Genomic DNA, 27837 nt, shown 5'->3' with positions numbered 1-27837 from the left:
CCCTTCAAGCTTAATATATTGGTACACATTAGTTTCCTATTTTGATATGCAGTGTTGTGTAAGATAAATCTCCAATTAAGAAAACAAACACATTCCTATTGAGCCAAAACAATCTCCGTGAGTGACCGTACGAACTGAAAGCGGAAAAGTGGTGGGGTTTGTGTTCGCCGTAAAATACGGTGGACTTCAAGGATATCGCGTTAGCGTTTTTTTATTTCATCAGTGAACAAATGCAAGACTACTATCATTTCGTCACATTTTAGTTGAAATTTTTGAAATAGTAAGTCTATACGTAAATTCCATTGTATGATTGGTTTGTCTTTTCGCGCTTACATCGTAATCATGGAGTTATCTCTAAGCTCGTAAAAAGATCCGCGAAGGTTTCGACCAATCGAAAGGTAGTTTGAAGATATTGATCTGATAATGCTGAAAATATGAGAATAGCTTAAATGTTTAAAAAAATCTTTACTGTTTGTGTCTGTCAGCATAATTTATCGGCCAGAGCTATTTTTGGCTCATGTGTTAGATGCTGGTAAAGAATTCTAAATTCTCATACAAGTAACACTAGTAAATGTAACAAAGTAACCAACATGGAAGCTCTGCGTGGGAAGTTGTTATGAATGCAGGAACTTGACAGATTCTGTGGTGTCGTCTGACATGCAAGGAATTTGATGAAATGCTCGACAGTTTGTATTAAAATTATTAAAAAATGCAGACGGACGAGGCAAAATTTATAAAACGGTAAATTAGTTCATATTGTTGTATGCACATCCGTACTTCACCCTTAGGATTAATCGCTAATGTATTAATTTATATTTGCCTATCAATTCTTTCATAACCCTTATAAACAAACCTATAAATATCTTATTGCTAGCAACAAGTTCTTAGTGTTGGTAGCGGGTGAGCGTTTAGGATGTTGTGTCAAGGTAAGGGCCCGTTAGTGGACGTATGTTATATATTGCACTTGTTCTTTGCAGAAAAATTCAAGGTGGCTCCATAGATGTACATCCATCAGAAAAAACCTTAGTTGTCAATTATCACCTAGAAGCTACAATACTCGGAGAAGCTGGAGATGCCATGCTTGGTGAAAAAAAGGTTAATTTCTCAATGTTAAAACCGATGTAGAGCGATTAACCGGCCTAATGATATGAAATTGAAACATGTACCATACCCAAAAAAACTTTCGTCACTCATTTAATTCCATTCTGAGGATACAATGATATTAAATTTTTGTAATGTCATACTAATTTTTTGCTTTGGCTATTACTTCCTCGCTAGGAATGTCAGAAAGTTATCAGACTTAAAAACATATGCCCTGCGACAGATATTTCCGCTCTTGCAAAAGAAGTAGTTGAACGCTGTCAGTTAATTCATCCAAGTAAATTGGCAGAAGTGGAACAATTGATATACTACTTACAAAATCGAAAAGATTCGTCTCCGTCAAATAAAGGTGAGTTTTAAAAACATATTTACCCTGTCAGATATTTCATAATTTCTTCAGCTGATCTTTCCTGTGAATCGTAAATAAATTCTCAGTGTAGGCACATGCGATGTTGCTTCGTTTCCCAGTAATTCCTAGATTATACTCTTACCATTTTATGAATATAATTTCCGTTCCCGTGCTTACAGTTAACAAGATAAAAGATTTTTATTTTCCGGTAATATTTAAAAATATAACGAACCGTCAAGTGACTGTTGTATATCTTTGCGCCTACCTTTATTTCTGTGGATGCAGTCGTTACTCTCTAACAAGAGTTAATGCAGTCTGTATTTCAACTTTTGGGAAATTACGATTAATCCACCTGTTTCTGTATATATATGGACAGGTGAAGTCTTAAAATTTTTATGGTAAATACTTCCTAACATTTGAGTGATATTCATCCAATCAAATAACTCTAATTCCTATCTAGAACTTTTTTACCCAAATTCATGCAAGGCTGAAACGAGTGGAGGATACATTTTATTCTAACTCTACCTTGAGTCCGGTATTTAAAAGTCAGATGTTATGCATCTGCAATCTGAATGACTACTTGTCATTTTGCTATTCCACATAAGCTTTTTGTTTTTTAAATGTTAATATTTAATATGCTTGCTGAATGAAAACTTCAATAAGACAGGCATTATAACAGGAACATATCGAACTAAATGTGGCTGGGTCATATTTTGGTTAGCTTTAATAAGGTGTGAATGATAATGCCATTACATTTAGTTGAGTGAGCATAATTCAAATGAGGAAGCAAAGTGAAAGTAGGTAGCAAATGAAAATGTCTAATGAAAAGCACCAGGAGTATATTTCTTAATGCTGCCAAACAATTTAAACGTCTTGTAGTGCAATGATTCAGACCCTTCCAATTGAAAAATTTGCAACAACACATTGTCATAATTTTCATAATATGTTTTTTTCATTATTGTACCGTACATTTATCATTATTTTGGGAGGGTTCACGTGAACAGACTTTTTCTTTGAGAAACAGGTTCCTGATTTTACTATCCTATGTCATTACTCATTGATTGATTAGCCTATTTTGTGGCCAATTAAAGCCATAGAAGCATTTTCATATCTAGAGTGGAAAAGTCCAAATGTTGCTCTTCCACATACATCCCTGGCAAACCAAAATGCAGCCATTTTAGATAATACTCTCCCAGCTAACACCTTGCAGATACACTTGTCTCTGATTTGAATTCTCGATTTCTGGGAGGGATAAAATTAAACTTGGTGTTTTGTTTTTTCATGCTCACCATTATAAGGGATATCAGTGGGTCCTGAGTGCTCGAAGGATGTGAGCAACAGCAGCAGACCTGAGAGTGCAATGCCTCGCCCGTATTCAGGCAGTAGCAGTGGAGAAGGTAGCACGCCTACCGAGAGTGGGGGAGGTGGAGACCAGATCAAAACGGTTGCCTCAATGTCCCGATTGGAAGAATACATGGAACTCATGTACGAGGGGCCATCTGACAAAATCCGTGGCTCAGCTCTTATCCTTCAGCTAGCTCGAGTGCCTGAAAACCTACTTGATCTTTCAACTAATGGTTGGTATTCTGTTGAGCCTTAAAAAAAATAAGCATTTTTAAATAAAGAGAAATTAATTTAGGTGTAATAAAAATGGCTGTAGTATTGCTATCAAACTTGAAGCATTAGAAATGAAAAATAGTAACTTTGTGATTCCACTGAAAAATTTTTAATACGACACGACCCTGGTTTCGACGTTCAGGTGAAGATGATGTTGAACGTCGAAACTCAGGTCGTCTTGTATTAAACATTTTTCAGTGGAATCACAAAGTTCTATTTTTCATTTCTAATATGAATTGATTCCATAAAGTTACGCCGGAAACGATCAATTACACTTGAAGTATATTGACTTGATTAACATTTTTACCTGTGGCCAAATATACATGGCAGATGCAACACATACATGTTTTGTATAAAATGTATCAGGAAAAGTTAAGGAGAAAAAGATTTATTTCAGGTAGTGCTGCAATGCCTCAAAATTTTTCAATGTACATCCCTTGAGCTTGGACGCACTTTTGCCCAAAGCTTTTCCACAACTTGAATGCTCCTTGGTTGATGGATTCTGAAAGGTCCTTGAGGATACGGTCGCAAGCTTCTGTGACAGCATTCCTATGATAGGATCCTTTGAGGGAGGATTTCACTTTTAAGAATAGGAAATAGTCTACTGGTGTCAAGTCAGGACTGTAAGGGGGTTGGGGAATCGTGGCAATGCCGTTTTTCGTCCATTAGTTGTTTACCTTGGAGCAGGTGCTTTTGGTCATCTGTGAAAACATTAGGGATGACTAGTGCTAATCTCTTGCATTGGCAAATTTTCTTGATATTGGTGGGCACTGTCATCTTATCAATGCCAACACTATCTGTAGTCAGGTGCACACTTTACCAACGGTTTCAATGTACCACTTAACACACATGTCAGGAAAAAATTGTTACTGATACTTCTTATACAAACTTTGCTTGTATATGGTTAGGATGTCAAAATCAAGCCTTTTCCAAGCCCTAAGGAACAGGTAGGGAAGGTGGAGCATAATGGGATGTATTCACAACCACCACCCAGTTGTGTAAGCAACAAGTTCTTTCTAATTGGCACATATAGGTGATGTAAAACTGGTATTCTGTAAAATCCTGACAACTGATACACATCTTAACACTTATCTTGTCATTGGAAATCTTGGAATGAAAGATTGACAAGGACTTGTAAATTGATATCTATCATTATTAACAAGTTCGAGGGATAGTTTGGGCTGGTTCAGTTTCTACATTTTCACAACACAAGTTGGGGAAAAATCAAATAAAATATCCTTGCACCCTGTGAAGCAGGAAGGTGATAAGGGAAAAGATGACCACCGTCAGGTGGATGGGCTAAGTGTTCAAGGGTGATGACCTCCTGAATATGTCATTGCATCACTTTTACTGTGGTAAGTTCTAGAAGTGAGGAGGTATTGGTGTCCTCACCGCCCATGTTGTTGTTTAGAAATGGGGTGGTTTGAGGTTAATCACCAGCGGTATCAAAAGGGTTTGTGGTGTTTGTAGCATTTTGAATAAAAAGCAGACCATCAAGTATTTATGAGTCTTGTGGAAAAATTATGACTTGTATTTATATTAAACATTTAGAAGCCAATTTTAAACTCTTAAGATGTCCTCTTCAGAAATGAGAACTTCACAATGTGCACATGCATATGCAATTTCAGCCCTTCTTCAGAATGGAATAATGTGTAACCTTAGTAAGTGTAATATAATTAAATTCACAATACTTATCACCAAATTGCCTATCACAGTAATCTGTAAAGAAAGAATAGCTGCTGTTCTGGTAAAATTGAAATCAACCCACTCTGCATTGAAGATTTTTTACCTTCTTTCACAATTTTCACCTGAGAGACTTTGTTTTCTAAAAATGATCATTCATATAATGTAGCAATCTAATTCAGTTAGTTACTCTGTACTATGTGAAGTTGTGTGTTACTGACCATCATCATATAATGCTGCATATCCGAGTCAGCAGAAGTAATATCGCATTATATTTTCACTGCTCTTTTGAGGTAGCAATTCTCTCAATTTGCAATTATGGTTTTTTTAAGCTCTCATAAACAGTATAAATTTTGTGTTAGTGCCTTAAAATACATAGTGTATCTGCCTTTTGCCGTAATTTTACAAATGCATGGGAAAATATGTAAATGTTCTTCATAAATGTGTATTTTAGATTTACGCTAATGTTATAGACTGTGATTACTATAATAAGTATGTTATGATTTACAAATGAATATAATGATATTTGCCTGAAAAAACCATTTCAGAGACGGTGCTTGGAGCTCTTTCAAGGGTGTTACGAGAAGAGTGGCGACGAAGTGTTGAACTGAGCACCAATATTATATATATCTTTTTCTGCTTCTCTTCATTTACTCAATTTCATCGCATTGTCATCCATTACAAAGTAAGTAAACATCTCTCTCTTGTGTTTTAAACTTTTCATTTATTTAAACCATGCTAAGCTTTTTTTTGTTCTAAGAAAAATTAGGAGAATATTTTACTGATCGGAAAAATGCTGGTTTAATGAATTCAGTGTATGCATTCATGTTTGATAGATATGTGGGAAAAAATTGTGATACATGTGTGACCCTAATGTTTAGTAAAAATGTCCTTTTATATGCCTCAACTGTAATGAAAGCTGGAGTGAAACAAATCTCACTCTGCCAAGAACAAAATTTTAGCTGAACGTATTTGCTTGTATACTAAGAAGGTGAATGATAACAATGAAAAATATCTTATTATGTGGGTACATATTAATAAATTTGGCATATTAGGGGTGAAGAAGACATCATACTGAAATAAACTTGTCATAAAAATGAAATTTTAAAGCCCTTTGAATTTTCAATGAAATAGTTAATGTTAGTTAAATTTTTGTAAACTATTGTGGTGATTGCTAGACAAATGGTGCAAAGCATGTTGTAATAAAAAACAACGATGTTATGATAAAGAAACTGGGATATGTAGCTCACACTCTGCGTGGGTATTTGATGGCCTGGTGATGTTAATGAATGATATCATGGCCACCAAAATTGTTAAACAATTGTTGTGTACCAAACAACCAAATGTCATAGTTAAAAACATTGCAACTGAAATAATAGTGCCTGAATGGTAAAGCTAAGGAGAGAATTTATCTAAAATTGTGAAAAAACAGCTACTGAAGGGTCACCTCATTTTAGGCAGAAACAAGGGAAATGTGCAACAAAAGGGTATAGCTTGCATTTGATTACAACAAACAAAGGAACTCCAGAAACCTATTACCTAAATTTGAATGAACATGTCATTTGCTAAACATGTTCCCTGGTTTTAAAAGTAGTAAATCTGCTTGAATTGGATGTAAATTGCCACTTTGCAAAATGACTCATTTTCAGGTTGGATCCCTGTGTATTGAAGTCATTGAACATGAATTGCGCCGATATGAACAGTGGGAGCATGAACTGGAACAGAGGAGGCCAACTAGAAACTCAGATTCTAACCTGTCTGCATCATCCCAAGGCACCACATCCCCCAGGCACCAAGGCCACCAGTCTTCTTCTCTTCCCAAGGTTTGAAAAATTCTCATTTGTGCAGATCAGCTTAGCCACACAACTAAATGACCAAACTTCTCATTGGATGCTATTTATTGTCTAGACATACGATTTTGTCACATCGAGTGAGGATCCCTCTAGGTTATCGGTAGATTTTGGTGGTTGTCATCCTCCAGCCAAGACATTGGTAGGTTTTCATAGTACAGTGAAAGGCCAAATTTGCATTCAAATTGGAAGAGAACAGTGAAAATAATATGTAAAAGTGAGACTTGTGTAAAATTAAGTTTAGGATGAAAATATTTTAGAAGTCTATTTTCATGTTAACTGAGTGCATATTATTTTATAACCAAGGGCAATTTATGCTACATTTTTAATTTCTAAAAACCACAGTTATCAACCTGAAGGTTGGTGTTAGTAGTTACAAGGGAGGTGTCCAACATCTGAAGTCATTTGCGCCATCAGGAATAGGTGGGCTAAATTAGTAGAAGTAGGATGATCTGGGAATATGGAAGTGTGGAGAGAAAACTGATTCTTTGTACCTGGTGTCAAAAACTGATTCCTTCAAATGTTGGTTGAATTCCAGTCCGTTTAGTAGAAATATTGAAATTACATTTTGGCTTATAATCACAATGGTTTCATGCTTGAAAAAAATGCACAACACTGAAAAATTTGAAGTAGAACTTCTCATATAGGAAAGTTTACCATGCATAATAGTTTCCTATATTCACGTAACTTCTTGCAAAGTTTCCGACTTTGCTTGATTTTTACTGTTGTTATTTTCTTTTTACCATTGCATGGCAGTATTAATAATTATTAAAATCAAGTTATGTCACATAAGGTTATTTAACAGCTGCAGTGTTATTTTGTTTACTGAGAAGAAAAGCTGCTCCCACCAGATTTCTACTCGATCAGATAAGTAGTCTAGTGATCAATTTAAAAGTTTATTTCATTGAACCAATGTAAATAATAAAAATAGAGAAATATTCAGTTGTAAATGGAATCTGGGGGAAAAACACAATAAAAACCAAATTCTCATCTCTGAGGGACATTAATTCTAGTTTTCAGGAATGTCAATTTTAGTGTTTGATTACATTGACCTGTATGTTGAGGTTTAAACATAAAAAATTCAGTTAATTTTAGGATTATGTGCATTTGGGGTCCATAGGCCATAGTACCCTTACTCAACGATTTCCACTCTGCACTCCATGATTGCTGATACTTATTTTCTATGGCTGTATATTTAATGAGTACATGCCATTATTTCTCTTGTAACCATTATAAATAGAAGTCAGTCTATCATTCAAAACCCAGTTGATGCACTTAGAGGCCATACTCTCAGCCACTAGGAAATATTGTTGGTTTTCAGTTTTTGTTCATATTTTCTGTTGACTCCATAATCGATCAACATGCACCCTAATATCCACATTCCTTTAAGGGAAATCCCGAGCATTAAAAAAATATAGAATCTTTTTAATAAAAATAAGCAATTTAAAATGGTAGGAATTTAGTTCAAAGTTTTCTCAACTTAACATAAATCTATTATTTATGTCCTAGTTTTCAGATATTGCTCATTCATAGTGTTGTGGAGCATCACTGACTTTGTTGCATGCCCTGTGAATATTGAAAAATCTAATAAGTTAGGGATGGATTTGAAAAATCATAAATAAGATGCTGCTGCTGGAAATATAAGGTATCATATTCTTTTTTCTAATTCTCAATAATATAGTGATAGCCCTCTACTCAATTTGTGGATGGTGAAATCTGAAATTAAATTACAAATTAGTAAATCATAAATAATATTTATTCATAGGAACACAATCAGTTATTAAGAGTTGGTCATCATTCTAAATATTACTAGATACATTGATTATAAAACTCACAACAAATTGCATTAATTGGTATTGAAGAATTATAATCTTACCATAAGTGATTCATACCAAAGCAGTGAATATATTTAAAGCATTAAGTTATCCAATGTGAATGTATGGTCCAGTTTTGACATTATGAGCTTAAACATGAGAGTACAGATGTAAAACAAATATCCATGAACTACCTTGTATATTCAAGTGTAATTGAATACAATGCTTGCTTTAGCATACCCCTAAAATTTGAAATTCTATTGAAATCGAATCACAAAAAATTTGATTTTTTTGTGGTTCAGTTATCCAACTCCTGCAAAGTGAAAATTTAGTGCTTCATTAAGTACTTCATTCATCAGCTTCCAAGAATACTTGTCATGATATGCTTTACATTAATTAAATGGCCATCAAGGCATTTTTATTAATTGACATAAAGTTTCAATCTAACTTCTGCTCTATTTTTCCATCTTCGACTCGTACTCAAGCTGTCTAATACTCAAAGCTGTGTGGTAACTCCTTTTCATTTTTGGACTTGTAAACATAAAGTCATAATCATTAATTTGTGTAAAAATTAATTGCTTGAAATGGCTCAATTTAAAATAAGAAAACACTATGCATGCTTAAAAGAGCAGTTTCTTAAAGTATCCTTAAAAGGGCATTTGTCTGGTAAATAATGTCTTATTATGTGGACCGGTTCATAGAATGCTACTCAATGACCTTTTTTCTGATTAATGTACGTGTTGCTCTTTGCTTTTGTAATGTGCCAATAAAAACTGTTTATATTTATTAATTAGAAACAATTGAGTTTTAAAAGTATGTTTATTATTTCAGCGAGTGATTAGTCCAGATGCTAGTGATAGCACAGAAGATAGCGGGATACCTGCTAAACCAGTTGTTCGGTCACGTCTTGAGTATGAGCGGAGTCTTCGGAAGTTCCATTCTCTTGTTAGGAAACAGGATCAGTTACTGAGGGGTATGTTTAGGTCATGGGTACTTACCCTGTTTAAATGCCTGTGCACAATGATCTATGGTGTTTTCTTATTGCTGTGCATTATCACACCAAAAATTAAAAATTACCTTCCTTATAATTCTGGCTTGTGAACTACAGTATTATTACTTGCACTGAAGACCTATACCTTAAATGGGGAAATCTCTGAATCTGTTGATAAAACTTAATGAATAATATAACTCATTGAACTGAATACTTACATGAATGTAAACGCCTAGGATTGCTAAAATTTTCAAATTTTTGAAGTGTGATTTGCCAAATATTCTTGAAGACAAGTTCAATGTGATTCTTATGATATGCTTTTGAAGCAAGCAAGTCTCTTTTTACAATGAGGTTATGTCCCCTCCATAAAGCAATGCAATAAGTAGCTTTACTGTAAAAAGTGACTGGAATACAGAAAGGGCAAAATATTTTTGCAAACAGATGACTTCAAAAATTTGATAGAAAATACTGATGAATGCAATGGTGACATTAGATGGAGGGATGAGCATCCTAATTTATGAAACATTTGTGTGCTGGGTGAAGTGCTTATTTGATTATTATCCAATGATACTGTTACATTATCGTGAAAGTTATTTTTAAGAAAAGCTTTTATTATAATATCAAACTATTTGAATTGCTTCACTCAGAAATGTTATTTTGTAGTACTTGGCCTTCAGAAACTATTCATTAATATGAAATTCTGAAAGGAAGAAGTAAGTGTGACCAGGTAAGGTTGCATCGATAACATTAGAATTATTACTTAATTGTTAACCAATCATTAATAAAAATGATAAATATGATTGGGCATGTATTCAATTGTTCCAGGCTCAATTTTGTGGATGTTCATGTTCATTTAATGACGGTTGGACATAACTGAGCATAATTTATTGGCATTGAAAGTTAAAATAGCAGAACCTTGCTTAATGACCAACTTGTATAGCAAGTAATTTGCATACCAAGCAAAACATTTTCCCAAAAATGACTCACTTAATGAGTGAATTTTTGCTTTACAAATGACAAGGAGAGGGAAATTCCCAGAATCATAGTGCACCTGCTACTTCAGTTTGTGTTTAGCTCTCATTCCGTTATTGTAGTGTCACTAGCAGTTATACATTTTTCCTAACTGTTGTTTAGATGTATTGTTTGTGATTTTTTGGTGCAAAGTTTAATGATATTTAGTGCATAGTTGTGAAAATGTCCCAAAGAAAAAGCTGCTTCAGTTATTTGAGGACAGAAATAACAGAAATTAAAAGTAAAATCATTGAAAAATGAGAACAAGGTGTGGGCATGGCTGGCCTAGCATGCGCTTACAATTGGTCTACATCAGCGATTTGCACTATCACCAAGTACATGGACAAATTTGAGGAGATGAATGCTTCAAAGGGAGTGAAAAAGAATATATATGCGGCAGTTATTCATTCTCAAGGATATCAACAGGTTGCTTCTACTATTGATAAACAAAAAGCAGGTGCAATGTGACATTATATACAAGGATATGAAAAGGCAAAAGTGATTTCTGCCGACCTCATTAAGAAGATGCCAGGATCATCAACAGGCAAAGCAGTATTTAAGGGGTTTAAGGGGTTTAAGAACAGAAGTGATGTGGTTCAACCACAGCAATGTGTGAGACATGGTGAAGCAGAAAGCTTTGACTCAAAGGCAGCAGAGAACTTAATTGATGACTTCTAGAAACTCATATATTCTGAGGGTTACTTGCAGCAAAAGGTTTTTAATTGTGACAAAACTGGTCTCTTCTGGAAAAAGATGCCAAAGCCTATAACCGCAGAGGAGAATGCATTGCTCATTTAAATGCCAATAAAAGGCCATATGATGCTGCTATTTTGTGCCAATGCAAGCGGCGATTTAAAAATGAAACTTCTGCTTATTTAATATTCAGAAACTCCACAATCCTTCAAGAAGTGTATAATCCAGTAGAGCAAGCTAAATGTGATGTTGAAGTCATGGGAAAGTATGGAAAACTATTGTAACATTTTTAGAAGCATCTCCCTAATAAGGCATTGGCTATATAATTTATTTGATGATAATGCTGAGTCACATTTACAGAAAAATTAGAAGTGTCGACAAAAACAAGTATCTCTCAACGGTTTTACTGTGGAAAAGATCCCAGGATGCATTATACTTGTATGAGGTTCTACTGTTTATGCAATGTTTCATTTGTATTAGTAAAATCAAAACTTATGTTTGTAAGTCACAGTATGTTGCTAATGGACATAACTCACTGTGGAGTTAATTTTATTTTCATAGGAAGAAATGATAATCTTTTTTAGGTTTAGCGTTAAAAGAATTATATATCTATAATTTAATGATTGCCAAGATACTTCTGTGAATGATTGTGATGATAGTTTTATTTTTTGCCTAAGTATGCTCTATTATTAGAAAATCTGGAAATGTGGGAGATCCTTCTGAACTATGCTGATGTGTCAATTGAAGTATGGTTTTTATTAAAAATAAATTTGACTGTATGTAAAAAGAAGGGGATATGTGCAAAAATATTCTCCATATTGCAGTGTCTTTCTACCTCCTGCTGAATTTGGCCGAGTCTTTAAAGTTAGAGGAGAAAATGCGGCGAAGAAATATTGTTGGAATGTTGATTCGGTGTCTTGACCGAGATAATCCAGACCTGCTAGTCCTCGTTTTGACATTTCTTAAAAAATTGTCTATATTTCGAGAAAACAAAAATGACATGGTTTGTAATCCATTAGCACTTGTCGTATTGTCTTATATTGATGTATATTAAGTGTTATATTTATATGTTGCACTCTTTTTCAGGCTGAGCATAATGTTGTTGAAAAATTGCCTCGACTAGTATCATGGCCTAGGTTCGACGTATCCCATCTGTCTCTGAAACTGTTAATGAACCTTTCATTTGATGGTGCTCTCCGTGGCAAGATGATTCGTGTTGGTATGCTACCACGTTTGGTGGCTGTTCTTGCAGCCAGTGATGTGCGGCAACACAACACAGCCATGAGTATCCTGTACCATCTTTCAATGGATGACAGAGTGAAGTCAATGTTCACATACACCAATTGCATTCCTATTGTTAGTATTTGGGTATTAATTTTTGATAAGATATTTTTACTGTCATTTTGCTGTCGAAGTGTATAAATTAAATTATTATTTATCTTCAACTGCTGCGGTATCTATGTATATTAAATAAAAGCCAATATGAAAACGCCGTGAAAAACCAAATCTGGGTCTTCCACCTCTAGCTGAATTTGGCCAAGTCTTTAATGTTAGAGGAGAAAATTTGACATTTGATATTTCATTGATAACTTGAATCATCTAATTTTGTATAGCTTTGAAAGGTTATGTTTCTCTGCAGCGACTTGTTTATATGTTCATAATATCAATACCTGAATTTCGACTTCGTTGGTAGAAATGAAATAAATATAAGGCACCATTCCTGGACTTTCTTAGTGTTCAAATGATGTAATTCTGGAAACCCATGACTGTTTATGGTTAAAACCTAACACATGAATAATAATGCAGACTACTAGAAAACTATTTTGAGAAAGTGAACCTAGTTGCCTCTTTGTTAATTAACTTGCTAGGTTGCCAAACAATTGGAACCTTTTGTATTGATCATTTTGCTATCATATATTTTTCATGCCAATAGAAGCTGTGGTTTGAAATAGAGACTTGGTAATGCCCAACATGCAAATACTCAAGCATTACAGAATTAATGAATTTCTGCTAAAACATATCAGAATGGGAATTCATTTGAAATACTAGTCTATTTCTTTTGCTATTTATGTAAAAAACTTTCTCCTCTGCTGTAAGTAATAAGTCAGTTGTCCTGAACTGTCTTGGTTTTTGCAGTGGCTCTTATATTTTTTCTCATGATATTATAGGGAATAAACATTGATGTCTGTTCAATTTTGTCTCGAACAATCTTGGTAAAAAATATCTGCCATGTGTTAAGTGTCCATCAGCTTGGCTTCATGATTTTGGTGGATAATAAGCATTAAATTTGCCAGAGATTAGTCGTACTATTTTCAGTTTATGTAACAATGAAGATTATTATTCTGGAGGGATGATTTTAACCCAGGATCTGGTAGGTTGACTTACTATGTTGAAACTAATGATTTCTCCCCCTGAAAATATATATATATACTTGTCCTAACTTGATGGAAACAATGTTTCCCCTTTGAATCGATCAGCATCACTCAATCCATAAAATATTAATATTATTGAATGATGAATGAATTTTGAACCAGCTGGAGGAATGTATGGAATCGGTTTGGAATTTTTGTAAGGACTCTTAAGACACCCACATTTCAGTTGTCACTAACACTATCCATGCTGACATTGGTTAGTCTGCATTTATATCCTATGTCCTTTATAGTAACAATGGCTGCTTGATTCCAGGTGATGAAAATGTTGCTTGAGCCTCCTGAAAAGCAAACTGATTCCTTGGCTGCAGCACTGTTGATTAATTTAGCTTTGAATCGTCGAAATGCACAGCTGATGTGCTCAACCAATGTTCACAGTGTACTAGGTGATACTGGTAAGACTGGTGGTGAAGGGAATGAGAATAATGAATTGGATTCAGAAGACAGTGAAGCTGTGGGTTTGAAAGATCTAATGAAGAGGGCCTTTCGACTGCAGGATTCTCTTGTCATGAAAATTGTGAGAAATATATCTCAGCATGATGGTCCAACTAAAGTCCTTTTTGTTGTAAGTATCATAGTCAGATTACCATTTGTATTTATAATACCTATTAATCAATGCAAAGGTAATGGGTTATACGCCATTATTGTTTTTAGGAATTTATTGGTGATCTTGCAAATGCTGTACAAGAGGCAGACTGTGAAGATTTTGTTGTTGAGTGCTTGGCTGTTTTGGGGAACCTAAGTCTGCCTGACTTGGATTATGAAAAGCTTTTACGACAGTACAACCTTATTTCATGGTTTAGAAGCAAACTCATCCCAGGTGAGACTTTTGCATGTGACAACTGTAATATGAATATCTTGTTTTTACTAATATCGTGTCTGCAAGGTGTTATATCCAAGGAAAATTACATTATGCATTAGTATAATTATAATCAGTAATCTATTAGTTAAGGTAAGTTTCAGATGGACGCCAGCTACCAAATGGTGGGACTAGTTTTTCATTTAATAAACCACTGCATGATAAATAGTATATGCACAAGGCACAGTTATTATTCCTAATTATTTAAACAAGGGGTTGGAAATGTGCATGATAATGTTGCTTACACATGATTCTTACTATTTTTTCTAAATTAACAGTACCTGATTTAATGTGGATAATGATTCCCATGTTACACTGCCAATAAAAATAAGGGCGTAAAATTAGCCTTAACATAACATTTCAGGACAGCTTTATTTAATGTGTATTTTAAAACTGATATCTGGTGGTAAACTGTTAATTTTCATACATATCTGGGATATATGTTCATACCCCTTAAGATGAGGGTCATTATGTAGCCTCAGAAATTTCAAGTTTTCTGCCACCATGACATAATTTTACTATGAAAGTCAGTATGGTTAAGTATGCACTATCTTGATGAAAATAACATAATTTGTGTTTTAACGTTGTTAAGGATCATAGCAGTATAGTTATATCAGTTATACATTACTATTATCACTATTTCACCCGAGCCCAATAGGTTATTTAAGGGAGTAAAGGAGTTCAGGGTACTCACATCATCAGCATACAAGATGCTTTTATTGAAGTTAACCATTGAATTCATTGATATAGCATTAATAAATATTTAAAAAGTACTGGGCCGGGTACAGACTCCAGAGTTACTTGTTCGGTCATCAATAGTTGAGATGAGAGAAAAATATTTTCTTCTGTTTGCACAACAACCTATTTTCTGTTATTCAAGTAAGTTCTGAGCCATTTGAAATCAGCTCCTTTCATGCCAAGCATGTCACATTTTGTTGTAAATTTATGATCTAAAATATCAAAAGCCATACGTAAGTCAACATAAATTCCTAGTGCTTTATTTTTTTAAGTTTACCTCGTTAAGTATATTAGTAACTGCATCAAATAGGGCTTGTCCTGTTAACCTTTCTCGGTTAAATCCAAACTGATGAGCTGATAATACTTTGGCTTTCAAGGAAATTAATTAGTCTTACAATAGTCATGCTCCAACACTTTTCCAAACTGAGAAATTATAGATGTAGGCATATAATTGCTGAAGTTGTTTTTGACACCATTGTCCTTGAATACTGGAACAACCTTAGGCACTTATAGGGGACCAACAAATCCTGACAAAGCCCTATTAGAAAGATTTTGACTAGGGGTAGTAAACAAAAGGAAGAAAAAAGAATAGGGATGGTAAAGAGACAGAATGAAATTCTGTGATTTTATGACAATTTTACCAAGTATACCATCTGGTGAGTTTTTACTCCTAATTTCTCAAGAGTAGAGCATAACTCACTATCACTGCAAGGTTTGTCTTGCTTGATGGTGCTGTTTGCTTATATCCACTGATTTCAAGTTTCTGATGAAGGAAAAAGTATTAATTATATGTAAAGATAAAAATTGTGGCAGGTTAAACTTCACCTCCCTCCCGTGACAGAGGTTAGTTCACCTCTAAAATACTTTCAACCTATCCACAAAAATATGAGCTTTTTGGAATTTTTTCAAATTGTTTTGTGAGCAGTAGCTTTAAAGTTTAATTTAAAGCTTGTGTGCTGGTTAGATTGATAGTAATTAAATGTGCTGGAATTTCTTTTCATAGGTGTAGCAGAGGATGATGTGGTGTTAGAAATTGTTAACTTTCTTGGAACTGTTGCTGCTGATGATGCCTGTGCAATGCTCCTTTGCAAAGCTGATGCTATTCTCTCATTAATAGAGCTTCTTAAAGGTAGCTACTTTATCCCTATGCCATGCATATTTTAGAAAATAGATCAATGCTTAAATTATTTATAATGTGAAGTCCTCATAATAATAAAAGTTAATTCTTTAACTTTCATTCACAGCCAAGCAGGAGGATGATGAAATAGTGTTGCAAGTTGTATATGTATTTTTCCAGCTGAGTAAACATGTATCAACCCGGGAGTATCTTCTTCAAGAAACTGGTATCCTTTTAAAAAAAAAATTAAAACTGGAAGGCGGCGTAAAAATTCATGTTTTTATTGCAAAGGCTGTACACATATACATACAAATATAAGCATACATAGATATATTGGGGGTTTAAAGTTATTAAAGTTTGCATCAAAATCCTCAGGTGAGTGTGAAAAAATGCTGGGAAAACAAATAAAAAAGCTAGTAGATATGTATGTTCCTATTATGTTCCTAATTACATAATAAGGTTTTTCCTGCCGTGTTCAGCTCATGCTGTTGTTTCAGGACACCAAGATACATAAGTCATATCCTTTTAATTTTGTCGCTGAGGTATTCGCAAGAAAAATAATGAGCTGGGAAGGACCTGCCTAAGTTAGGAATAGTTTTCAGGAAACACACATGTATCCCTGTATGTCCAAAGCAGTGCTATTGTTTACTTAGGATTCACCTGCATTTTTTTTGATTGTGAAATAAATTTCAAAGGATGGTTTTATGACTGATTTCATACTGTTCTTGTTGATTGTTCTGGAATTGATTGATTCATCAATATGAATTAAAATCCTTAACAGTCTTACTAGATGCTCCTGCATATTTACTTGACTTGATGCATGACAAGAATGTGCAAATAACCAAAGTATGTGATGCAACCCTTGATATAATTGCTGTAAGTATGAATGTCATATGATCCAGCCAAGTGCCCATGTGAATATGTATTAAATATTTCAGTCTGAAGCTTGGAAGTGGCAGCCATTCATTCAGATGTAAACTTGGAGAAATCCTTCTGATTTTTCTACTTCTCTTATTTATCTTGCCTTCGTGTATCTATATGCATAACAATTACACATTCTCCCTGATGTGTACATCATACCATTTTGTTCCATGCATATTTTTATGTTTTTCCCAGTCCATTCTTGCTTCATTTCCATGAGGTAATCTACTGTGCTTTCCACTTTTCAAAATTCCTATTTTAAATTTTACATTGTATTCATGCCTATGTTTTGTAGGTTTATTTTGTATCAAAATTCAAGTAGTGGTTATTTAGAATGTAGTCTTATGTATTTTGCAACTTAGAAAACATCTTTTGTTTCAAATTACCGCTTGTATCATATGAAAAAATGACTGATCAATAGTAGCAAAAGGTACAGATCAAAAGACCTCCATAGATGAAAAGTGCACTTGGAAAATGTTGTGTGATACTGGGAGATGTGAGTTAGATTATGTGATGTTTAAGCATAGAGTTTACTGGTACAAGGCTCTATATGGCGGTGAAGTAACTGTCAAGGTGTGAAGAAGTTTAGGAAATACAGTACACAGTTTAGTAATACAGTTTAGGAAATTCAACAGATAAAATATAAATCAAAGCAGAAGAGTTTCTGACGAGATGGGAAGAGTTTATAGAGGAACTCTGTAGGAAACATATGTCCCGAAGTTTGGTTGTATAAAGGGAACATGGTGTTGGTAATGATGAATTAGGCCCAGGAATACTTGACAGAGAATTTAAGGGGATGGAATCAAAGAAGGCTGTGGCAATGAATAACATCCATACAGAACTTTTTCAAAATTTGGAGAATGGGGAAAGAAGAGTTTTTGTAAACTCATTCATAGTATTTATAAAGGAGGAATTTGGCCAGAAGATTTATTAGATCGGTATTGATACCCATCTGAAAAAAGGGAAAGGGAAGCGGCCATATTTAAGGGCTATTGGACTATAAGTTCAATTTCATATGCTACAAATGTATTATTGAGAATAATCAACCGAAGGATGAAGAAGTGAGCAAATGAGTACTTAGGCAAAGCATTGGTTTTAAAAATGGTAAGGGTACACACGTGATGCCATAGCAACAATGAGGTCGTGAGTAGAAAGGAATAGAGTATAACGAGAATGTATTTGCATGCTTTTTGGATTTTGAGCTGATATTCGACCGAGTAAACTGGGCAAAATTAATGAAGACTTCGCAGAGAATAAGAGAAAACTGGAAGAATAGACAACTAAACCAGAACCTGTTAATCTCTCAGACTTCACCGGCGTGGACAGAAAATGGAGTGTGTGAAGAGACAGTGCTAGGCAGGCAAATAAGAGGGGGATGTCCATTATTACCTGTTCTTTTCTATATATGCATGTATGTGTCTATATGTACCTGTGTGTGTGGGGGAAACGGTAAGTGAGGCATTGGAATGACAAAGGCTGGAAGTGAGAGTAGGTAGGGAATTCCTTTAATCTGTTAGATTTGTGGATGATCAAGTGTTAGTTAGTCAAAGGGTTACAACAATTACCTAGCACATTGCAGAATCGGTGTGATAGATATGGGATGATAATGAATCATGAGAAGAGTATAGGGAGGAAAAGAAAAGGCATTTTGGATGTTATTTAGGGAGATGGAAAGTATGCAGTGCTAAAGAATAAGTAATTGTAATATAGGATGGAGTTTTGGGATATTTGTCTTGCTAGTTAGGGATTAGCTGTGCATTAGTGCTTAGTGCCAGGGTCCATCAAAAATACCCCAAGCTGGTAGATTACCACTAATCCTGATGTATAAGTGGAGCTTTGTTTGGACCCACAAAAAACTACCTTTCACATGAGTAAATGTTGAATGGGAGAACTAAAAATCAGGAGTGTGTGTTATTTGTGATGCCTTTTCTTTTTCTGGACCTTAGAATTGTACTTTGTACTAATTCATTGGGGTTTAAGTTTTTGTTCTAACCCTGAATGAAATTCTGTGTTTCCATTGTCACCAGGAACACAGGGAAGACTGGAAAAAGCGAATCCAGGTTGAGAAGTTTAGGCATCACAACACACAGTGGCTAGATATGGTGAGCAGCCAGGCAGATGGTGCTTCTGACCCATGGGGTGAAGATTATGCAGGTGATATGGAAGATGGTTCCTATATGGATGAAGGTTGTGGAGGCACAGGATTGGCTTCTGGATTTCTTGACCGAAACCTTCTTGTCTCAGAATCGCTTTTCCAATCAGGTGATTATACTAATATGGCATAAAGTTTGATAATTCATTATTCAACTAAGAGAATCTTAGCTTTCTTTAATGTTACACATTAACTTTCGGCCCCGGTGGTGATGGGGTAACGTCCTCACCTGCCAACCAAGTGGTCTCAGGTTTCATTCCTGCCTAGGGTTTTTCTCTATCTAGGGCTTGGGTTTTTTAAAATGATTCTATTGTTTTTTATAAGAGTGGAAAAGAAGATGGAATAAGGGCATAGCGACGAATGGAAAGTACTGTATTTTCCCATTGATAATGCGTGCGTTATCCATGCAAAAATGTTCAGATGATCAAAGAAATGACGATGCGTGATATGTAATTAAAATTGAAAAAATCCAAACAGACATATTTTTACACACACACATCCGATATACTACCTTGAACAAAAAGTTCCCGGAATAACCACCGTGTGGCGCTCCCATCGTTCCGATTTGAGTTCTGTTTTTTTTGTTAAATTGGTACATCTGTTGTTGATATTCCCTTTAAATCTTAGTGTCATAACTTGACATTTGCAAAAGTTACGTAGCCAAGAGTACATCTATCTCTGTGTGTGTTGGCGATTTTTTACAATTTCAGAAATGGATTTAAATTTGCAACAACGAACTTGTATTAAATTTTGCGTAAAAAACGGATTTAGTGGCGCACGGACGTTGGAAATGTTGGAAAAGTGTTTCGGCAACGATTCTCTAAAAAAAACGGTCGTTTACCAGTGGCACGAGCGGTTCAGAAGTGGTCGTGAGTCAATCGAAGATGATGAACGCAGTGGCAGACCATCGACATCGAAAGTCGGTGAAAAAATTGATAAAGTAAAAGAAATGTTGGTCAATAACCGCAAATTAACCATCAGAGAAATAGCGGAGGACTTGAACATTGCCTATGGATCCGCCCAAGACATTGTGGTTAATGATTTGGGTTTCCGTCGAGAAGCAGCAAAGTTGGTGCCAAAAGACCTCAATTTCATGCAAAAAAGAGACCGTGTTGACGTCGCAAAAGACATGATTTGCGAGGCTGAATCCGATCCCACATTCATCAAAAGGATCATTACTGGAGACGAGACGTGGGTTTATGAGTACGACACGCAATCCAGACATCAGGCAAGTGAATGGCGTTCACCAAATGAGCCGAGACCAAAAAAACCACGTCGTTTTCAGTCAAAAAAGAAGGCAATGCTGACGGTTTTCATGGATTACAACGGTGTAGTGCATCATGAATTTTTGCCAGACAGTAAACAAAGAGTATTATTTGGGCGTTATGAGACGTTTGCGTGAAGCAATTCGCCGAAAGAGACCAGAAATGTGGGCAGAAAACTCGTGGATTTTGCACCATGATAACGCACCGTCGCACAGTGCTATCATTATTCGTAATTTTTTGACGAAAAATGCAACAAATACCATCCAACAGCCACCGAATTCACCTGATTTGGCTCCCTGTGACTTCTTTCTGTTCAATCGAGTTAAAAAACCATTTCGGGGAACGTGTTTTAGCAGCCGAGAGGAAGTAATGGAAAAATCGCAGGAAGCACTGATGGACATACCGAAAACCGACCGTAACTTTTGCAAATGTGAAGTTATGACACTAAGATTTAAAGGGAATATCAACAACAGATGTACCAATTTAACAAAAAAAACAGAACTCAAATCGGAACGATGGGAGCGCCACACGGTGGTTATTCCGGGAACTTTTTGATCAAGGTAGTAGACGTATTTTTACGTGCATATATATATATAATATATATATTTATATAATATATATATAATATATATATTTATATTATATATATATATATATATATATATATATATATATATATATATATATATATATATATATATATATATATATATATATATATATTCAAACACGAAATCCCGCCAAACGGCGAATAAATACTCATATATACAGAAACAGATATAAGGAAAAGGGATAGGAACACATATAAAGGACGAACACAATAGAGGTGGGGAAGGCGGAATCGAACGGATCACAAGAGTAAAAATATTTCCTCAACCGGGACTCGAACACCGGATCTTTCCACTTGCCGGGCGGATGCTCTTAACCACTTGAGCTATCGAGGATAGTCAATTTACCCTGAGATCCGTGGGTCTAATATGTCGCCAAGCGCCCCGATTCTTTCAGCCAAGAGATGGCATCAGGGGGCTGTTTCACCCACCAAAGGAGAAATAGACAATACACAAGGAAAGGAAAGGACAGTGGGTTAGAATTCATACAACATCATACAGGAAAGGAACAGTGCGTTTCGTGGCACGCATAGCCAGAAGAAAGAGATGAGCCACATTGGCCAAATACATATTCAAACACGAAATCCCGCCAAACGGCGAATAAATACTCATATATACAGAAACAGATATAAGGAAAAGGGATAGGAACACATATAAAGGACGAACACAATAGAGGTGGGGAAGGCGGAATCGAACGGATCACAAGAGTAAAAATATTTCCTCAACCGGGACTCGAACACCGGATCTTTCCACTTGCCGGGCGGATGCTCTTAACCACTTGAGCTATCGAGGATAGTCAATTTACCCTGAGATCCGTGGGTCTAATATGTCGCCAAGCGCCCCGTATATATATATATATATATATATATATATATATATATATATATATATATATATATGTGTGGGTTGCGGTAGTCCAGTGGGTAGAGCGTTGGGCTGCTGACCGGAGGGTCCCGGGTTTGATTCCCGGGCAAGGCACTCTGGGCACCTGCAGCTCCACCCAAGCTATAGTGATTTTTCGGGTACCAGATCTTCCTGGGAAACCATAACCGGCACAGGGAAAGGAACTGGCCTCCCTACCCTGATGTGTGAATTTTCACACGCCGTATAGGGCTTAGTACTGTGTGATCTCTACCATCACCTACTAAACAGAGCTTCGGGTTGATTACTGTGTTTATATATATATATATATATATATATATATACATATATATATATATATATATATACATATACATATATATATATATATATATATATATATATATATATATATATATATATATATACACACACACACACACATAAACAATACACATATATATATATACATACATACAAAAATATATACTCATTTATATAGAAACAGATATAAGGTAAAGGGATAGGAACACACATAAAGGACGAATACAGGAGAGGTAGGGAAGGCGGAATCAAGCAGATCACGAATGTAAAAATATTTCCTAGACTGGAATTTGAACTCCTGTTCTTTCCACTTGCTGGGCGGAGGCTCTTAACCACTTGTGCTATCCAGGAAATGTAATTTACACTGAGATCTGCGATGCTTTATGCAACCAGGCGCCCTGATTCTTTGTCCAAGAGATGGCATTAGGGAGCTGTTTCACCCACCAAAGGAGAAATAGACAAGACACACAAGAAGAAGGATAGTAGTATAGCATTCATACAACATCATAAAGGATAGGAACAGTGTGTTTCGTGGCACGCATAGCCAGAAGAAGAGACGAGCCTCATTGGCCTAATATACATTCAAACACGAAATCCCGCCAACAAATACTCATTTATATTGGATCAGATATAAGGAAAAGTGATAGGAACACACATAAAGGATGAACACAGGTGAGGTGGGGAAGGCGGAATCAAGCAGATCACGATTGTAAAAATATTTCCTAGACCAGGATTTGAACTCCGGATCTTCCCACTTGCTGGGTGGAGGATAAATATATATTTATAAATACAGATGCATGGCATCTATACACATTCAAGATAACTATGAAGCCCTGGGCGCATGGTGGTTCGTGTTATCGATGGGAAAATACGGTACTTTGAAGGGGACCAAATCAATGTAGGCTAAATTTTGCAAAATAAAGTATTAATGGCCTCTGTTTGTGTATTTATTGAATAGATCTCGTATATGTATGTAAAAAGTCCAATTTAAAGGCCAAAGTGCTGTTTTTGAATTGATATGAAATAAATAAATAAGATGGGACTATCTAGTCTCAATCTCACCCAATTGAGCTGTTAAGTGATTAAATTGAAATCTAATACATCTTTGCTATAATTTTCTAGATTATTCAACTTCCACTCCCTTTGTACATTTCACTGATGATTGTAATTTTGATACAGTGACTGCATGCATACTTGACTTCAAATCAAGTTCTCTTTTATTTTTTTTAAGGGTCTCACATTTCCTTGGAGGCTGTGGATGACATTGACTATGGTTCTGGCACAGGGAACCCCTCCAACAATACTCCTGGAAGACCTAGAAGCAGGTCAGTATGTAATCACAGGAAGCATCCATTTTATCTAATGAGCTTTTTTTACACTCCAGAAATCTCGAATGAACGCCACCATATAAAGCTACTTTTTCATACATATGGGTTACTACTCAAGAGTTTTTTTTTCACTCTCATGTCCCATTTCCATGCCTTCAGCAATGTCAGGCAAAAATGGAAGACCGCGATGTGTATTGATGGGAATGAACAAATGACAGACAGCGAGTATAGATTGTAACTGCCATAGCTCCGGTGCCACAAATGTTGGCAGATGGGTGACATCTGCAGCACTGCAACTTTCTGCTTTTATCATTATCCTGATTGGCTGCTCTTGTCTGTGGCACAACTAAACCAGATACATGTAGCTTTTATCATATAACATCTGGGAGTTTTATCCCATAAATTATAAATTAATATTTTTTACTGCTTGAATCCCATAAATCCATAGTAGATTCATATTCAAGTTAATGGAAAATTCTGTTTTTGTGTACTGATCTCTAACCTATTCTTAAATTTTCATTGGGAAATTTAAATCTGCCTGAAAATCAATGACCAATTGTGTTTATTTAAACTCTAAAACGAATGTGCAGTGAACATTTGGAATTCATATAAAGAGGGATATATTAGTAAATAGGACAAAATACAGAAGAAATACTGCCATGAAAGGACATAAAGCATCATACAGTTACTGTGATATTTTTGCTGGAACCCCCTGGCCCAACACTAAATTAAACCTAACATTAAGGATTTGGCCTGGCTATTCTGAGACATCGAGGAAAATAATTAATATTTGCACCACATGGGCAGGTGGTGAGACTTAATTTAATATTTAAATCTGTCTCTGGTGCATGGATTCACATGGATAGTGCATGACACATTTCACACACAAGATAGAAGAGGAGCATGTACAGTTATTCAGGGAACTTGAACATTTCATTCAAACCAGGCACTACTCTTAATAAACTTATTTAGCTGTCTTATATGATGTTAGTGTTGTCAAGACTTTCAAATGTGATAGAAGAGCATTGTCTGGCTTACTTTTGGACTTGGGGAACAAACTTTTTCTGAAAAAGTGTTGTTTTGCAATATTTAAATCTCTAGTTTTCCTGATATGTTGATTTTTGCATTTTTTAATCTGCAAGAATCATGCCATATTTGCTCCTACATAAACTACATTATTGAAAATATACATGAATGGCACATTAATGGAACCCAGTTTATGGATGGTGCAGGAATGAGGCCCAGTTTTTTAAATAGTGGCCATTTATTTGTGACAGAATTAAATAATGGCCCTTTGAACATACAGATTTGAGAATACCTTTTTCCTTTGGCATAGATGCCAGTTTCATCAATTAGTTTGAGTCTGCTCCAGCTGTGCTGATAAGATATTGTAGTGTACCAAAATGTTGCATTTATAAGTAATCAATATTATAGGTTAACCTTTGTATTGAATATCATTGTGAAATATTAAACATGTTGACTGGATTCATTAGAACTCTTGTGGTGAAAATTCATAAATTGAGGACTGGAGAAATCGAATGGTCATGTCAACACTCTGTTCAACCCGAAGGTTGGTTTTTATTTGTCAGGTTAGTTTATCTCATACTAATCCATGGGTATCGGTAGTTACGGTATTTTGTGGCCCTCAAGGTGCACTGACACATATGATGCACACTGATTTTCTGGTCAAAATTAACAAAAAATACTTGGATCAGACAGAAAAGGTCAAATTATGTTGATGTTATCACTCAATATGAATAAAAACAATTTGTTACTTATGTGATAATAGCAACCATTTTCTATGCCTGATGTGGTAGAAAATATGTAATAGTAAGTATTTTTATGGCCAACTGGCTTGCGCTTATTGGTTGAAATTATACCCATGCACCCCAAGCCCATAAGGCATAGGCTGGTTTTAGAGCACATTTTGAAGTAAAAAAGTGCATCTTATGGGCCGGGAAATAAGGGGAATAGATATAGCCTCTATACACTGAGGATTCTGAGTGTCCTCTACCAGCCGGTCACTACCATCTTCATCAAAATGATTTAGATGTAGACTTTGACACATGGTGGACATAGCAGTGATAAACATGCCAACTAGAAGTAGTACATTGTTGTAAAAAGCATTTATTTTTTATGAACAGTTGTCATATGATGGGTGGTTGCTATTCTAAAGACCAGTAATCACAACTAAATCATCATGGTACTCAATTTTCTTGTTTTTATGCATTTTATGATAACTCAGTACAAGAAAATGCAAAAAAACTTGTGTGTATTAATTTAAAAATAAATAAATTCTCTTTACAACTATGTATGACATTCTAATTTGAATGACCATTGCCATTGTGACCAAAGTATGATAATACTTTATAATAATTCTTACAAAGCTAGGTCTGTAGTCATAGCTTTGTAAGAATTTTTCTGCAAAGACTGATCAAGTTATATTCATCAACTATATTGAGTAAAGGTAAAATAATTAATGCTCATTGTTTTACTGGAAATTAAACATTTTGCTGTTCATAAAAAAACCTTATTTGTTGTACAATGTTTGCATGAAGATGAATTCGCCTTGTTAATTTAGGTACAGCCAGGATATTGAAGACTATGCAGAGGCTCTAGCATTAAATGGATCAGTAGACTTTGCATCAAGGCTGAATCAAATATTTGTGGATCCACCTGGAGAAAATGAAGAGGATGATGGCGACAATAAAGGTCGAGAGTCATTAGATGTTTATACAGGTGGCATCATTGACGGGAGAGAGCCAGTGTCAAAAACACAAATCACATTCCAGTAATATTACACTTCATTTGGCTGCTGTTCTAGTCGTATAAGATCAAGCAGATTTTATATTCATAAAAATTTGATTCACCCCTCATTCATAGTATCTATATTTATATCAGCTTTTATTTGGAATGAAAGCTAAAGAAAGCTGACTCACAATCATTGCTTTAAATGCACTTTCATAAAGTTCCCCCTGCTTTCATTTGTGAAAGGGTGGGATTTCTATCATTTGGTGAGCCTTGAAAAGAGTTGTATTTCAGCTTGTTTTATCATGGTAGTGCACTAGTTTGTGTTTTAAACACAAAGTGAAGTGAAGAGGATTGTCAATCCTTAACATAGAAACAATACCTACTTTTCCAGTATTTGTAAATAACGGTGGAGTATTCGAAGAAATAGGCTGTTTATACATATGAAGATATGTAAACTGAATGGGCCCAAGATAGGGTTACTCTTGAGTGAGTTTTGTTAATTATAATTGTAACCCTTATTTGGTTTGTGTTATTTATGCATAAAATTCATGTAATGGCTTTTTTGCCTAAAGGTAAATTATTTGTTACTCTACATGTTTGAAAAAATGCATGATTTATTTGTTTATATCATGAAAGTTTGACTTTGTTCATATATTTATTTGTATTGTAAATATTTTTGAAATAGCTTTGACTGCTCATTATTGCCAAGTGTTCCGGAATTGAAACTAGTCATGCAAGGCTGTGTTATTAATTTTTGTAAGTGATGCGAATTACATTGTGTTAGTTTTATGCCATATAATTTATTGATAAACTGGATGCATATGTTGTGGATAATAGATATGCATTTCTATTGCTAATATTTTACTCTTTTTGAAATGCCTTTATTTTTGTTAACTTTCAGTCTATTGAATGAAATGGATTGTCATTTTGTTGGAATCTGCTTGAAATGAAGTAAAATACATTTTTATTAAATAAAATCTCATTTTTTAGGAAATTATTTTAAACCTTAATCAGAGAAATGAAGTAATTGTGGAATAATTACAGGTAAGCTTTGGTTTGTATTTTTCAGTGGACCTCACAGGGAACATTCCCATTCACTCCAGTTCAATGAGGGAAATCAGCCTTAAACTGGGGTTGATTTCAATTGAAATAATCTGGTGTTTGATTTTTTAATCATGTATTTCAATAATTTATGATTATCTCTGAAGTGCCCAGGTTGATAGAACCTTCATGCATGTTACATATTTTGCTTTTTTTACTTATTTTTATGAAAATTAGTTTTGATGTTTGTGCTCATGGCTTCAAAATTCTAACCTGGTGAAGGCAGTCGTGGTGAATGGATACCTAGTCCTTTTTCCCCTCACGAATGCATACG

The 27837-nt window shown here is 35.1% G+C and overlaps 1 protein-coding gene across 1 annotated transcript; it reads left to right on the top strand.

The window, feature by feature from the left end:
* Positions 1-415: 415 nt before the first annotated feature.
* On the top strand, positions 416-27391 carry Kap3 (kinesin associated protein 3). The gene is made up of 17 exons (XM_071588027.1): positions 416-741; positions 978-1095; positions 1279-1450; positions 2749-3027; positions 5299-5435; positions 6400-6573; positions 9246-9387; positions 11934-12112; positions 12196-12465; positions 13795-14103; positions 14193-14358; positions 16139-16264; positions 16380-16478; positions 17043-17128; positions 19201-19435; positions 23615-23708; positions 26293-27391. Exons 1-17 carry the CDS (start codon positions 710-712, stop codon positions 26504-26506), a joined length of 2832 nt encoding a protein of 943 aa, XP_071444128.1. The 5' UTR covers positions 416-709; the 3' UTR covers positions 26507-27391.
* Positions 27392-27837: the final 446 nt, after the last annotated feature.

This window comes from Hetaerina americana, unplaced genomic scaffold (genome assembly GCF_022747635.1).
Source record: "Hetaerina americana unplaced genomic scaffold, ioHetAmer1.1.p SCAF_1, whole genome shotgun sequence".
NCBI lineage: Eukaryota > Metazoa > Arthropoda > Insecta > Odonata > Calopterygidae > Hetaerina > Hetaerina americana.
This window is presented reverse-complemented; position numbering and strand designations above follow the sequence as displayed.